Consider the following 13,018-nt stretch of genomic DNA (forward strand, 5'->3'; position numbering starts at 1 on the left):
AGAGAACCAGGAGCCCAATCCATCCAAGGCAAAAATAATAATTTTATGAAAATTTAAGTATATATATTGGTGAGAACAAGCAGTGGATTTGTAAATTCTTTGCCCATAAGCCTAAAATCAGTATGCTTGGCTGTCAGGCATTGAGGAGGAAGGTTTTGCAATATAACTCTCACATTTACAAAGAGATTTTTTTTTCCCCAATGCAGCAAGGTAATGCAATCAAATCTAAGAGCTCCATGATTAGAGTGCACCAGGCTAGAAAATGTGAATATGGAACAAAAGGGATATTTACACAGAATGCATTGTATATTAAATTCCTTCTCCTTTTTTTTTAAGATATATTTTAATCTTCAGTTTGTGCTATAGGACACCTTAATGACTGAAGGGACTATTTCCCTTGTTATGAAATGTGACTGAAAAGTAAATAATAACATGGTGCATTAATGCTTTTGGAAAGGCTTCTTGGTAAATGGGCCTCTGTTTTATGAAAAATGTTATGAAATATCATAATGTCAATTGAAAACAGACATTATTCTTGGACAACTTGGCCACATATGCAGCTCAGAACAGCTTCACAGATTTACCAGTAAATAATTCAACCTTTTGGGAGGACTTCTTCCACTGTTCTGTGTTCTGATGAGCAGTGATCTACCAACCAAAAGACCATGGTGGAAATGAGTCAGTTTGCTCTCAAAAACAATGCAGCCCAACATGAATTACAGTGGCAAACCAAGCCCTGGCAACATCTCAAGGTGGTCAGTGTCTTCTGCACAGCCAATTCCCTCCCAGCACCATTTCAGTGGTATAGCACAAATCTGTTGGACCAGGCAAGATGAGTAACTGTCATAAGAAATGCCAGGGGTTTTATTCCTGCCCTGACACTTGCTGTGATAAAAGGTGTTAATGAATGTTCTCCTTCGTGTGGATAAAATGCACCAAAGCTGGGTTTTACTGACCACCTGCTTTATTATAGGAACAGCTGGAGTTAGGATGGCTCAGCCCCTCTCCAGGTCATGCCTTAGATGCATCCAAATTATTTTGATATTTTGATTTCACAGAAATGGGGAAAAAAAAAAATAAACCAACAAAGTGTTTGACTACAGACCAAGGTCAAGTAAACTTTTTCTGTTTGGTTAAGTGAAGTTTCCAACTCAACAGCAAGCTTAGGTCAAAATGACCAGAGCAGTAGGTTACCAGCATTAGAAAGAGTCCAGAAGGCGTGAAAGAACAGCCAGAAAAGAAAATCACAACATTTAAATAGAAACAGGTTTCTACTAATTCATTAAAAGACCTGTTTGGGGTCAGGGTTTTTTTTTTCTTCTTTCCTTTTTCTCTTTGTGAGTAGTTAAAAGCAGCATTTCATCTGAATTGCAGACAGCACAATTATTCACGGAAATACTGCTTGACATTAGCAATTGTAGCAGAATCTGGTCTAAACATTTCTGAATTGGACCCAATCAAAAGCATGGGATTTAATAGCACTGTGATTTTAGGCTGACTCATCTGATAAGCTATTTTGGATTTTTCAAGGTATTACTGTCAGTAACTAGGACTCTTTTTTCAGATTGAAATTGCATGAAAGCAATCAAAGAGCATTAAAAAAAAAAAATTAGTGGTGCTACCTGGCTTTCTGTCTTTAAAAATACCTCTTTGTACTTGTAGACTATCAGATGGAAGCCAGCTGAATCAGTAATAACCTGGTTTAACTGTGTTGTAAGTATTTCCCATCACAAATGAATGGACTTTGGAAGCCACAGTGCCCTGCTCATTAGTGTCTAATATGAAGGTGATCCCTAATTTTAGCTGTGCTTGGGCTCAGGTAATCATGTGGGCTCCCTGTGTAGTGGAACTGTTCCAGGGAATGATTCATCCAATTTTCTTACAGTGGGGAAAACCATTTCCTGGGAGATTCTAACCTTTTCCAACAGTATTTACAGAGCATTTATACTCTGTAGGAGCATGGCAGAGCATGTCATGCCTGCTATTGGCTGGGCCTAAGAGATAAAAAAGCCAAGTAACCATCTAGGTAGAAACTTATGAGAAAAGAGCGAAGTGTTTCTGTATAAATGTTTTAAGTAAGAAAATAAGCTGATTTTTTTTTTTCCAAATTTAAATTAGTTTTGGGAAGGAGATAGATGCAAGGACAGATGCAAGCAGTGGCTACTTCCATTACAAGGGGGATTTCTGCTTAACCCAAAAAATCCACACTTGAGTTGACAACCTGCTCATTAGGCTGTTCATTTGATAAGTGAGGGATTTCAGCCCAAGCCTTTGATCCTCCTGATCCAAAGCTGAGTGACGATGAGGTGGGCAATCTCCCTGAATCATAAACCCATAGAGTGAGCCAGACACCTGAAAGGTGGTGGTGACCATGTGGGCTGTGGGGTGAGAAGCAGTGCAGGAGTTTTCTGGTGCAGCTGATGGTGCACTCGATCATGTTGTGCTGGTGGGATTCTCCTGGTGGGCCTCACTCAGCAGAGAATCTGCTTTGTGAAGTCTGTTCTGTGTACTTTCTTCCTAAAATACACCCAAACCCACATGCACTGCCAGCTGTGAGCATTGTACTGGTTTTAACAAAAACGTAGTGACTAATGTGATGTCCTTTCATCGCTTGCCTTGATTCTTTAGTGTTTGGGATTGAAGTGCTTAGAAGGATAATTCTTGCCTTCGCTGAAATGGTACCTGACCTACAAAGGGACAGAGAGCTGCTTCTTACATTTCCATCTTTTCCAAGTATTATGCCTTTCTAAAAGGTTTGGAAAATTTAGTGTATTCCAGCTGAGCCCAGAATTTCCCTGAGTCCCAGAATACAGTGGTAAACTGGGAGATGCTGTGGGTGTGTGTGATACAGGCATTTAGAGAACAAGTACTTATGTGCTATGATTACCTTTACATAAATAATGTAATTATTTAATAATAATTAATGGTTTATTGTCCTTATAATAAGGTTAACCATTATAACCTTAAAATGGTTTACGGTCCTTTTAGTCCCACACCAAAACCTAGCACAGCCAAGAGCCCACGCTTAACCAAAATCTCAGAAATGTGAGGGGAAAAGTTCTGGGGGTAGTTCCTCTGTGAGGGATCCTACAGTTCTGCTGCTGCATAGGAGGGGTCTGGGGCAATAAAAACTCACAGAAAATGTCAGGAGCACCAGAGCAGACTTAGCAGCTCTCTTTCTCCTGGCAGAGCCCAGTGCCAGCACATCCCCATTTCCAGCTGCCTGGGAATCCCAGCATCCCCGGAGCTGCACTTGATCTCCTCCCATATCACAGCGGCTCAGGTGCCTCAGCTGGGCCACCCTGAACTAGCAGCCTCTGCTCTCCCTGTAACCTTGGCACTCGCCCTCTTTCCTCCCCAAGCCGCCTCCCCTAAATATTCTACTCACAAAAACTGCATTGCATCACTGTGACATCCATCCTCCCTTGTCACTTCTCGCCACTGGCTGTGTGTTTCAAGACATCTTGGTGACTTTGGCCACAATCCAGCTATAGAAGCAGCTGGCCTCTGGCTTTTTTTCTCATGATCAGGCTAATAAACCTGCATAGTTAAGTCTCTTCTATACAACACATGGAATAAATGTAAGGTAATAAGCTTGCTTTTTGAAAATAAAATAGTTTTTGAGGGTCATTCTCATCAGCAAATGTGACATTTGAGTCAGATTATCTGATGTAAGACTGACTGGCCAGGACAATTCCTGGCTCCCAGGGTCCTTTCACACCATTTTAAGTTCTTGCCCAGCACAAGGAAATGCACATTGGTGTTTTTGAAGTGGGAGAGATGGATCTGTCCGTTACCAATGACAATATCTTTTTGCTAGAACAAATGAGTGTTGCTAAGGAAACTAAAAATGGCCATGGTCTTGCCTATCAGGAATCCTTATGTGGGCCCCATTACCAGCACAGCACTTCACTATCACACACTATTTGTCACTGAGGTCAGAAAGTGCATCACTGGGGATCCTGCTATGGAGCAGATATCTAAATTTCTGTGACATCAAAGGGGATTTAACTGCCTCAGTATAATTCCAAGATTGTTCTAATGCCTTATTTAAGCTAATGAGAGTCCAAGAGATCAAAATCTGCTCCTGCTTTTGCTGCCTGATTCTCTTCAGCACATTGGTCCCATCTGCACTGTAGCACCTCCTCTCATCATCTCTCTTTCATCAGATTGCCACTTTTAATCAGTAATTCCAGTGGTATTGTACTAGCAAGAAAATAACCTTCCTCCATTCAAAAGGATGTGGAAGCTATCACTAATAACCTCCCAGAGTTATTAGTCCTGATCAAAAGTGCTGCCTGAGCTCAGTTAGCACTTTTTGAATGACCTAGGGCACTGGTGACTCGTGGCCAATATATTCCATATCATAAAAATCATTGGGAGAACTCCCTGGGATGCATTTTAAGTGATTTTGAATGTTTTTTAATAGAGGAGTGAGAGAGGGGAATGGAAGGCAGAGCAGAGAGGTTTTGTGAGAAGCAAGAAGAAGGAAAGACAACTGTGCAGCAGTCTATTGCTAAAAGAAATTTTCCTTAGCAGCTTCTTCTTGCAGCTTTAAGAATTAAATAGTCTTTTTTTTAACAATTCCTTTGGCTTTGTTTTATTTCTTACAGTCTGTGTGCGATTCTTCCCATGCTGTTCAGTGGACATCACAAAATTTCCAGGCAAAATTTGGTGGAGGCTGCGAAAGACCTGCTACAGAATCGTGGAGCACAACTGGTTTGAAACATTCATCATCTTCATGATCCTGCTGAGCAGTGGAGCCCTGGTAAATGTGACAGCATTTCCTAACTATTTAGAAGTGGACATGGGTCTCCAGTGTTCTCCAGTTTAGCTGTCTCTAAGATTTTATGAACCCTTAATGGTCATTTTCTCAAAGCAAAGCATTTAGTCTGGGGCTAAAACAGGTTGTCAGCTTTTCTGATTTCACCTGCCATCACCATATGGTGGGGAATTTTCTTCTGCTGTGACATAAAATTCTGACTTGCACATGTTTTGAAAAGAAAATCCTTGAGGAAGCCTGTGTGAGGAAGTTTGCCAGCACTGCTGCTTCAACATCCCATAGCTGCTTCTCCATGAGAGTTCCCATCTGGAGGCTTGCATTTTGCTCCAGGGGTGGCTTTGTTTTTTCTGTTCCTTTCCTTTCCTTCTCTTTTTTTTATTTTTTTGTCTTTTTTAGCACATTCTGTAACCAGCAAATTAAAATCATAAAAGACACAGAGGGCAGTGAATCAGTGCTACCTATCAGAGCTAGGGGGTTACTGTATTTTTGAATGGTGTTTTGAATGCACCTTAGGTTAATGCTCAGTACCTTCCCTGCACAGGTCCTGTTTTTGCCAGGTGAATGTGTTTATGGACGCTGGTTGGTCATTGCCCAGGACTCTGATAGGGAATCCTCTCCTCCTGAGATCCCACTGCATTCTGGAATTATCCTCTGTGCATTTTCAGCCCTGGGCTCTTCACAGGGATATATTTATATTTCTCTTTTGCATGTCAGAAATGTCCCTGGAATTGGTGGGGCTTCTCCCAGGTTTTTATCCTGACCTAGAGCAGAGATTTCTATCAAGAGTTCTCCAGGCTTTAGTCTGGTGGTCACCAGTCATCTTTGTGATGGTGTAAGACACACATTTATTAAATTTGCAGGCAGTGCCAGGTTTGGACAGGTTATCCATGCATTTCCAGAGGTCAGGATTGACTCCAGCAAAGTGGGTGAATCTGCCTTTAGCAGTAAGGCAAACATCATCTTAGAAAGGTGCCTTCTTCCCCTCACCAGGGATAACCACAATAGGAAGGTGTGATGAAGCATGGCTGTAACGAAGCAGATTTACTAAAAAGAACTGGAGAGGGAGAAGGAAAAAACCAGAATAAACTCCATCACAGCCCTGCACAAAAGCCCACCACCCCACTGGGCTGTATAAATGATGCTGTTCTTCCACTCCAGTTGGCATCAAGAAGGCCTCAGCTGGAGCACTGGCTTCAGCTCTGGGCGCTGCACTTTGGGAAAGACATGGGCTAATTGAAGAAACTCCAGAGAAGAGCAACACGAATTATCAGTGGCCTAAAAAAAGAGGAAAAAACACAGAAGTGTTGAGTTTATGTAGCTCAAAGAAAGTCTCTGAAGGGAGAGGTAAAGGTGGAAATACATAAATGTTGATGCAAAATAGGAAAGAAATGGATTTACTGTTCTCCTGGTCCACCAGAGATGGGCTGAAATGTCACCCCGGGGGTTTTATTTTATTATGAAAAATAAGAGGCTCAAAAACTTGGGTAAATAGTAGGCTTCTGAAAATTGTCACAGCTTTGCTGAAATGAATGAACTCTGACAGTTTTTGCACCAGCTTGAGCATCAGAATGTTAATTTTTGAATACATTTTAGAGGGGGAATGTCGCTTGCTATAATATGCTTTAGATGAATACACTTCCTTACATATGTAATTAAAAGTGCCTTAGATAACTGAAGACTGCAATATAAAGCTCATTTAATTTAAATTGCATGCATTCATTTAGTTTTTGCAGCTTTCAATTTAGCCAATGCAGTTCTGTATAAGGGCAAATTATCCTGCATTTTCTCACATATCAGCACCATGCTTCAGTATTTGGACTGGAGATTTTGGAGGCAACACACAAAATTTTTTTCCTCGTGTTCTGGGTTGCTCTCTTCCAAAAACTGAGCTCATCTGGCTGCATCTCTGGGACACCCTAATTTCTTAAGAGAGAAGAGCTATATATACCTTTAAGCCAATATATATATATATATGTGTGTGTGTATGGTTAAACCATCAAAAAATATCTTCAGCTTACTGCAGAAGATCCAAAAACCTTTCTTAAGATTTTAAGCCATAAGCACCCAAACTGGAAGCCTACTTTTTAATAGTAATTTTGGATAACACTGCAGGTATCCTGCTTAAATCCTTTTTAACACACAAAGCAACACAGAAAAAAAAATAAAAACCCTTCTTGATATTTTATATGGCAGAGGTTTCATCCACTGTCAACGTGAAAAAATGCAAAGCACCAGAATTTTGTCATTTGGGTAATATCCATAGCTTGTCCAGAAGTACAGAAGTGTCCAGGTAGCACATTTTTCATCCCTTAATAAGCTGCTTCCTGACTGACAGTGTGCTTTTAGTAGACAAAACACAATGTACTTTTGGACAAGTTAGTAGAAAGTAGGGAGAGCAAAGGAGGGAGAGGAGGAAATCACTTCAAATGGTTTGCTGTTATTTTTGCAGTAATTGCAAAGTACAGCAAGTCATCTGACAAAGTGAGTGAGCCCTTACGAGAAGTGATAAACTCCAATCTGTGCATTGTTTTCAGGCTTTCTCCAACAGCTCTTTCACACCCTTGAAATATCATTTTTGAAGGCAAGATAGGAGACAGGGTTGCAGCGAAAACGTCACCCCAAAGTGTGGGGACAAATGGACAAGCTTTGGCACGGGCTGCCAAAGCTTTCTTGTCAGTTTAATTACTGTTCCCTGGCAGGCAAAAGAGCAGTGTGACTGCCTGAGTGACAAGTACCACACTTCTTGTATCTCCAGGCACTGGGTGTTTGCTAACTTTTTGAAGCTTCTCAGAAAGTAGCTACAGATCTGGAAATATGTAAATGCAGATAATTCAGGCGATTAGCACAGACCCTCTCAAATTATGTTTCTTGCTGCCAAGTGCTCTGGGTCACACGATGGGATGAGAGCAATATGTCACAGCTTGGGTTATCCAGGTTACAGGGACTGGGGAGCAGCTTGTGTAACAGCAAAAGTAGCTGGGGAAGCAGAGCATAATTTGACTTAGAAGCCCCAAAACAGGCTGCATATTGGCAAACCTGACACCAGGATCCTGCCTTTTATTTGATTTATGTTGTAAAGTGAAGGCTAAATTGTGAGACATCTTTATTTTCTTTCTTTTGGGGGGCATATTGGTTTAGATCTTAAATATTTTAAAGGGGTTATTCGGTTGCTCGTATTTGATACAGACACTGAAACTCTTTTCATAATGCTCTGCATGAGATTAGTTGGAGAGACAGATGAGATGGGGAGATAGATACCTTGACCTTTAAAACATTATTGTTCTGCTAAGTGAATAATAATGAGCATTTCTTGAAGCAGAGAGCTGTAGCCACCTGAAATGTGATGGCTGAACAGAAGCCAGGGAACTCCAGTACTCCATAACACAGGCAGGTTAATAACCCAATTTGTCATCATTAGCAATAAGATCTATTTGGCTAAATGCAGGGGTCATATTCTGCCTCCTAAATATAGACATCCTGTGCCCTGGGACATCTGAGGTGCCTGGGCAGCATTGGCACAGCCAACAGGAGGTGAGGCGGGATAAATCTGGGCATTTTGGGGTGGCACTCTGCTCATGGGTTCACATTCCAAATTCAGGGTGCAGAAGCTTTTCCTCCACTCAAAGGATGTCCAGCCAGGAGAGCCTGGAGAGAGATAGCCAAGCCTGTGTCCATTGTAGGGGAAAGCTGAACAGATCTCTCAGGTCAGGGCCAGTTCTGTTTGTGCCACTCTTTTTAATTGTAATGTTAAAATACATCAGAAATCACAGACTGTACGTGATAATTTATCAAATACAGACCTGCAGTGCAACACCCATGCTTTCCAACAGGGCTCAGGAGCAGTTATTAACCAATCCTTTGTTCTTCCAGGCCTTTGAAGATATTTACCTTGAAGATCGAAAAAACATAAAAACCATGCTGGAATATGCTGACAAAGTATTCACTTACATCTTTGTCCTGGAGATGCTCCTGAAGTGGGTGGCTTATGGCTTCAAGAAGTATTTCACCAATGCCTGGTGCTGGCTGGACTTCCTCATTGTGGATGTGAGTATCATTTTGGAACTACGTTTCTCATGTTGGGTTTTGCAGTGGGTGGGAAAGGGTTGTTAAGTTTGGCAGCTTTGCATCTGTGAAATGACAGCTGTCACTCTGATTCTGGGCATCAACCCTAGGCAGAGCTCAAAGGAGGTTTGGATGTGTAACTGAGCATCCCCAGGACCCAAAGCAAACAGGAACGCTGTCAGCAGTGACGTGGATGTGTCACCCTGCTAATCTGAGGCACATCCATCCCCTTCCCATCCCCAGGAATTCTCCCTTTCCTTCAGCATTTAATATCTGATTCTATTGCTGGCCATGGGTTTATGTACAAATCATGAACAGGATGGGACTGCTGAGGAGATGCTGTTTATTTTCCAGCATCAGTCTGATTTTACATGGTGATGACAGTGGGAAGATGCCATCAGCTCATATCCCAGGCAGCAGACAAAGAACGAAATGTTACAACTCACTTAAAAGTTTTTTGACTAATCAAACAAACCAAAAGTGTATTGACAGTAGTTCTATATAGTTCTAGTTCGCTATACGCACATGTACCTTCAGTTAAAAAAATGCTTGCTTATTTCGAATACAGTACCTGCTTGTAAGCCTTAAAACACAATGCACAGAGCTCCATTATTAAGCTTAAAACTTCCTAATATCTTACTAGATAAACTTTTCTGTAGTTTAAGGAGTTATTCTAGACAAGTGTTAATACACAGTTCTATTTGTCCTTACTTTCTACTTCTCATATATATATATAGCTCTAATTGCAGTTATGCTGTTTATGAGTCCTGCCTTTTGCAGCTTTCTCAAAACCCTCTGATTTTAAGCATTCCCCCTCTTCATACAACTAAAAAGAACTTCCATAACCATGTAGTTTATTAACTACCTTGAGTTTCATAGCTTTAATATGGCCTGTTTATTACTCGCTTAAAGGTTCTTTTTTTTGCTGTAGAGAGATGAGCTTACTTTTAAGGATTAATTGCACCATTTTTTGCCACATTAAATGATGTTTAAGGATTCCCCAAATTAAATGACATTTAAGGATTCCCACATTCCATGCTCCCAGCTAGCACAGGGTCCAGCTACCTCAGCCTGCTGTGCACATGACCTGGGCACAATCTGCAGTTTTGAGCAGATTAGAGGAGCTGTCCTTGGCCGAGCTCCTGGCCAGGCTGCCAGCCGTGTGTAACAGCATGTCCAGTTCTGGCTCCCAAATATTTACCAGTGCAGGAGTCCAGGAGAAGGTGTGAAAAGTCCTCTTGGCAAAGCGTCTTCACTACTACAAAACGTCGCTAAATACTCCAAATCCGTGAAATACCGCCACGCTTACTTCTACTGATTTAAGGATAACCCTCAGAGGTCTGAACAAAAGGAAGCTCATGCCCCAGGAGTGTTGCTAGTACCAGATTTGGCTCCTCCAAAGATTCACTTTGAATTGATGTGGGATTTGCCAAATATGGGAAAAGTCAGCAGCACCACATCCTCCAGATGAAGTCTAACATTTCATCCCAGCGTATCAATGAGGAGGCAACAATCTCCCTGAGGCCCCTTCTTGTCAGCTTCAGGTATTAATGTGGGAGGCTGGCAGAGCTTTGCCACGATTATGTAATTTATTAAACTTCAGAGAAATTATTTTTCCCCGTTTTACATCTGAACCTTGACTCCAGGGAAGAGCTGCACTTTCTTTGGCCCCAGCCCAGGAGAGCACTTCAATGGGACAATTTGCTTGTTTGAAGTTATGGTCATGTTTAAGTGCACTGCTGGATCAGAGCCTTTGGAAGCTTCTCCAGAGCTTTAATAAATTGATTTATGAAAAGGAAATTCTTTACATAAATTGTAGGCCATAAATTCTTCTTTGCATATATGCTTAGAAACCTTTTAAAGGGAATGCACTCATTTTTCTCAGATTAGCTCCAGCAGGAGAGGAAGGCCTGGTTTAATTATTTAACCACAAAATTGGAATCTACCTGTTCCTAAGTTATAGCCCAGCTCTGAAAACTGTTCTTACTGTGATTTAGGTGACATAGCTTTTCTTTTCTTGTTCCTCCATCTCCAAAATGGGACTAATAGGACTCCCCTAAAGTACTGGATGGGCTTCCAGGAATTTTTTGTTCAGTGAGCTTCTGAAGACTGGAAGGAATGGATGAGGGATGAGTATTGGCACAACCATAAGTAGAGGTTTTCTCGATGGGATCAAACCTGTGCAGGATCAATTCACTGAGGCAATTTGGAAATCTGTTGGAGTTTGAAATTAGTTACACAGCTGTAGAATAACATCTCATTAACGCCCAAGAAAGTAAACCACAAACTAAGCTAAATTCTGTCCACCATGTGCAAACCCCCTTGGAACAGGAGCCACACAAGAACACAAAGTCCAAGTGTAAATTAGGTGCATGTTTGCCTTTTAATGGTGGAGTTTATAAAGACAAATTGGAGAAGCAGCCACAGCTGGCCTGGGAAAGGGGCTTCACCATCCCCTCTCACACATCCTGTGGCATAAAACAGGGGGGACACCAGCCCTGGGACTCCCCTTGTCCCCAGAAAATAAACCCCAGAGCCTTCTTAGTGACCCAGAATGTTTTATTATCTCAACCTACATTTAAATGTTCCACCCACATTTAAATGTTCATTTTGCAAGCTCCCAGTCCCACCAAAAAGTTGTTCCACCCTTGAGTTGTTTTGGTTCTTGATTGACTCTAGGCCATCACTTGCTCTTTAGGGTTCTCAGTGAATAAATCTTTCCCCCTGCACTATTCTTTTCTTAAAACTGCTTTCCCAGTGCAGATTATGAGAACCTGGTGCTATATTTTTAGCAGGTTTAACAGATGCTTTTCTCCTACCCTATTGCTAACCCTGCCACTCTGAATTGGCACAGTAATATCCTATAATTTTTCCAGCACACTTTTTATTTCAATTTACATTTTCTTTTTGGTGCTTTGAGAACCAAATCACTGCAACTGAGCTGCAGAAGGCAGTGAATGGGTGAATTAGCTGCTCCAAAAGAAGCAGATGAACCACTTGTCTGATTTTCTCAAATTTATTTGTTTAAAATTATTCACTTAAAAATTCCTGATCTGCAAATTATTCATTAGTGGTTTGGTATCAGTATTCAAAATTCAAGCTGCAGTGGTCGATTTTTGATTGGACATGTGAAACCATCTCTCATCTGCGTTTTCTCATTGTACAAATGCAACTCTGAATCTATTTTCTGCTTTGAATAATTCATAAAACTGGCTCAAAATTTGCATATATTCACTATTTCTAAATGGGATTTGAACCCAGAGGGGTTATAAGCACATTGCTGCTGATTTTTTTTTTTTTTATATATATCCTGTCTTGTGAAAGACCTTTGACACTGATTTGGGCCAGTGGAGCAGCAGAGTCTCCATGTGACTGTTGTGGATTACTAAAGAAAATTCTGTTTTGCAATGCCTAAACTTCAAAATACAGAGTAATCCACAAACTGAGCTATTTTTGCTGGATGTAGAATCCCTAAAGGATGATCTCTGGTAATGGGCTTCTCAGCATCTCGAAGAAGAGTGCTAGGGTAGCAGAGAGTGCTTTCACATACATTGCAATACAATAATGTCCTATCAACAGCCCTGCTACAGATTTCTCTGGGAGGAAAGAGAAAGGGTTAATCAAACCACAAAATGCAGGCTCATTTCAGCTCAGGGCACCTGGGGAAGATGCTTTAGATGTCTGCTGCAAGTTGGGCATACTGAACAAACGTCAATGCACATCCATACAAGTTACCCTGTGAAAAAGAACTGTACTGCTAAAAGTAGCACCCTTCTACACTACAAATATCTGCTCTCTGTGTTCATGAACTGCAGTGGTGAGCCCTCAATCCACAGCTCTTTCCACATGAGGGAGAGGCAGATTGTGAACTATCTGTGCAGACAGATACAAGTGCAGACAGACATCAACATCACCATCAGGAATGGCATTTATGCACAATCCTCTTTCCTACGATGCATGGGTGAGTATTTCCACAAAGAACAGATATTTTCCAAGCATCCATGCAATCAAAACCTCTTTGAACAAAGCAGATTAAGTGAGGAGCCTGAACTTGGCCAGGGCTGGAGACAAGTGGCACCCAAAGTGTTTGTGGGAACTGCTCCACACCAAGCCAAGCAGACAGAGCTGGGCTTTGAAACAAGGAGCAGAGAGATTCCACCAGCTGTGCAGGCT

The 13,018-nt window shown here is 41.4% G+C and overlaps 1 protein-coding gene across 4 annotated transcripts in view; it reads left to right on the top strand.

Moving 5' to 3' along the window:
* LOC132085279 (sodium channel protein type 5 subunit alpha-like) overlaps positions 1 to 13,018 on the top strand; it is a 178,663-nt gene that overhangs the window by 128,271 nt on the left and 37,374 nt on the right. For all 4 annotated transcript variants that reach the window (XM_059490655.1, XM_059490670.1, XM_059490677.1 and 1 more), the window contains 2 exons: positions 4,614 to 4,768; positions 8,654 to 8,827. In XM_059490655.1, the coding sequence (XP_059346638.1) occupies positions 4,614 to 4,768; positions 8,654 to 8,827 (329 nt within the window). The remainder of the gene's footprint in view (positions 1 to 4,613; positions 4,769 to 8,653; positions 8,828 to 13,018) is intronic.

This window comes from Ammospiza nelsoni, chromosome 1 (genome assembly GCF_027579445.1).
Source record: "Ammospiza nelsoni isolate bAmmNel1 chromosome 1, bAmmNel1.pri, whole genome shotgun sequence".
Classification (NCBI taxonomy): Eukaryota; Metazoa; Chordata; class Aves; order Passeriformes; family Passerellidae; genus Ammospiza; species Ammospiza nelsoni.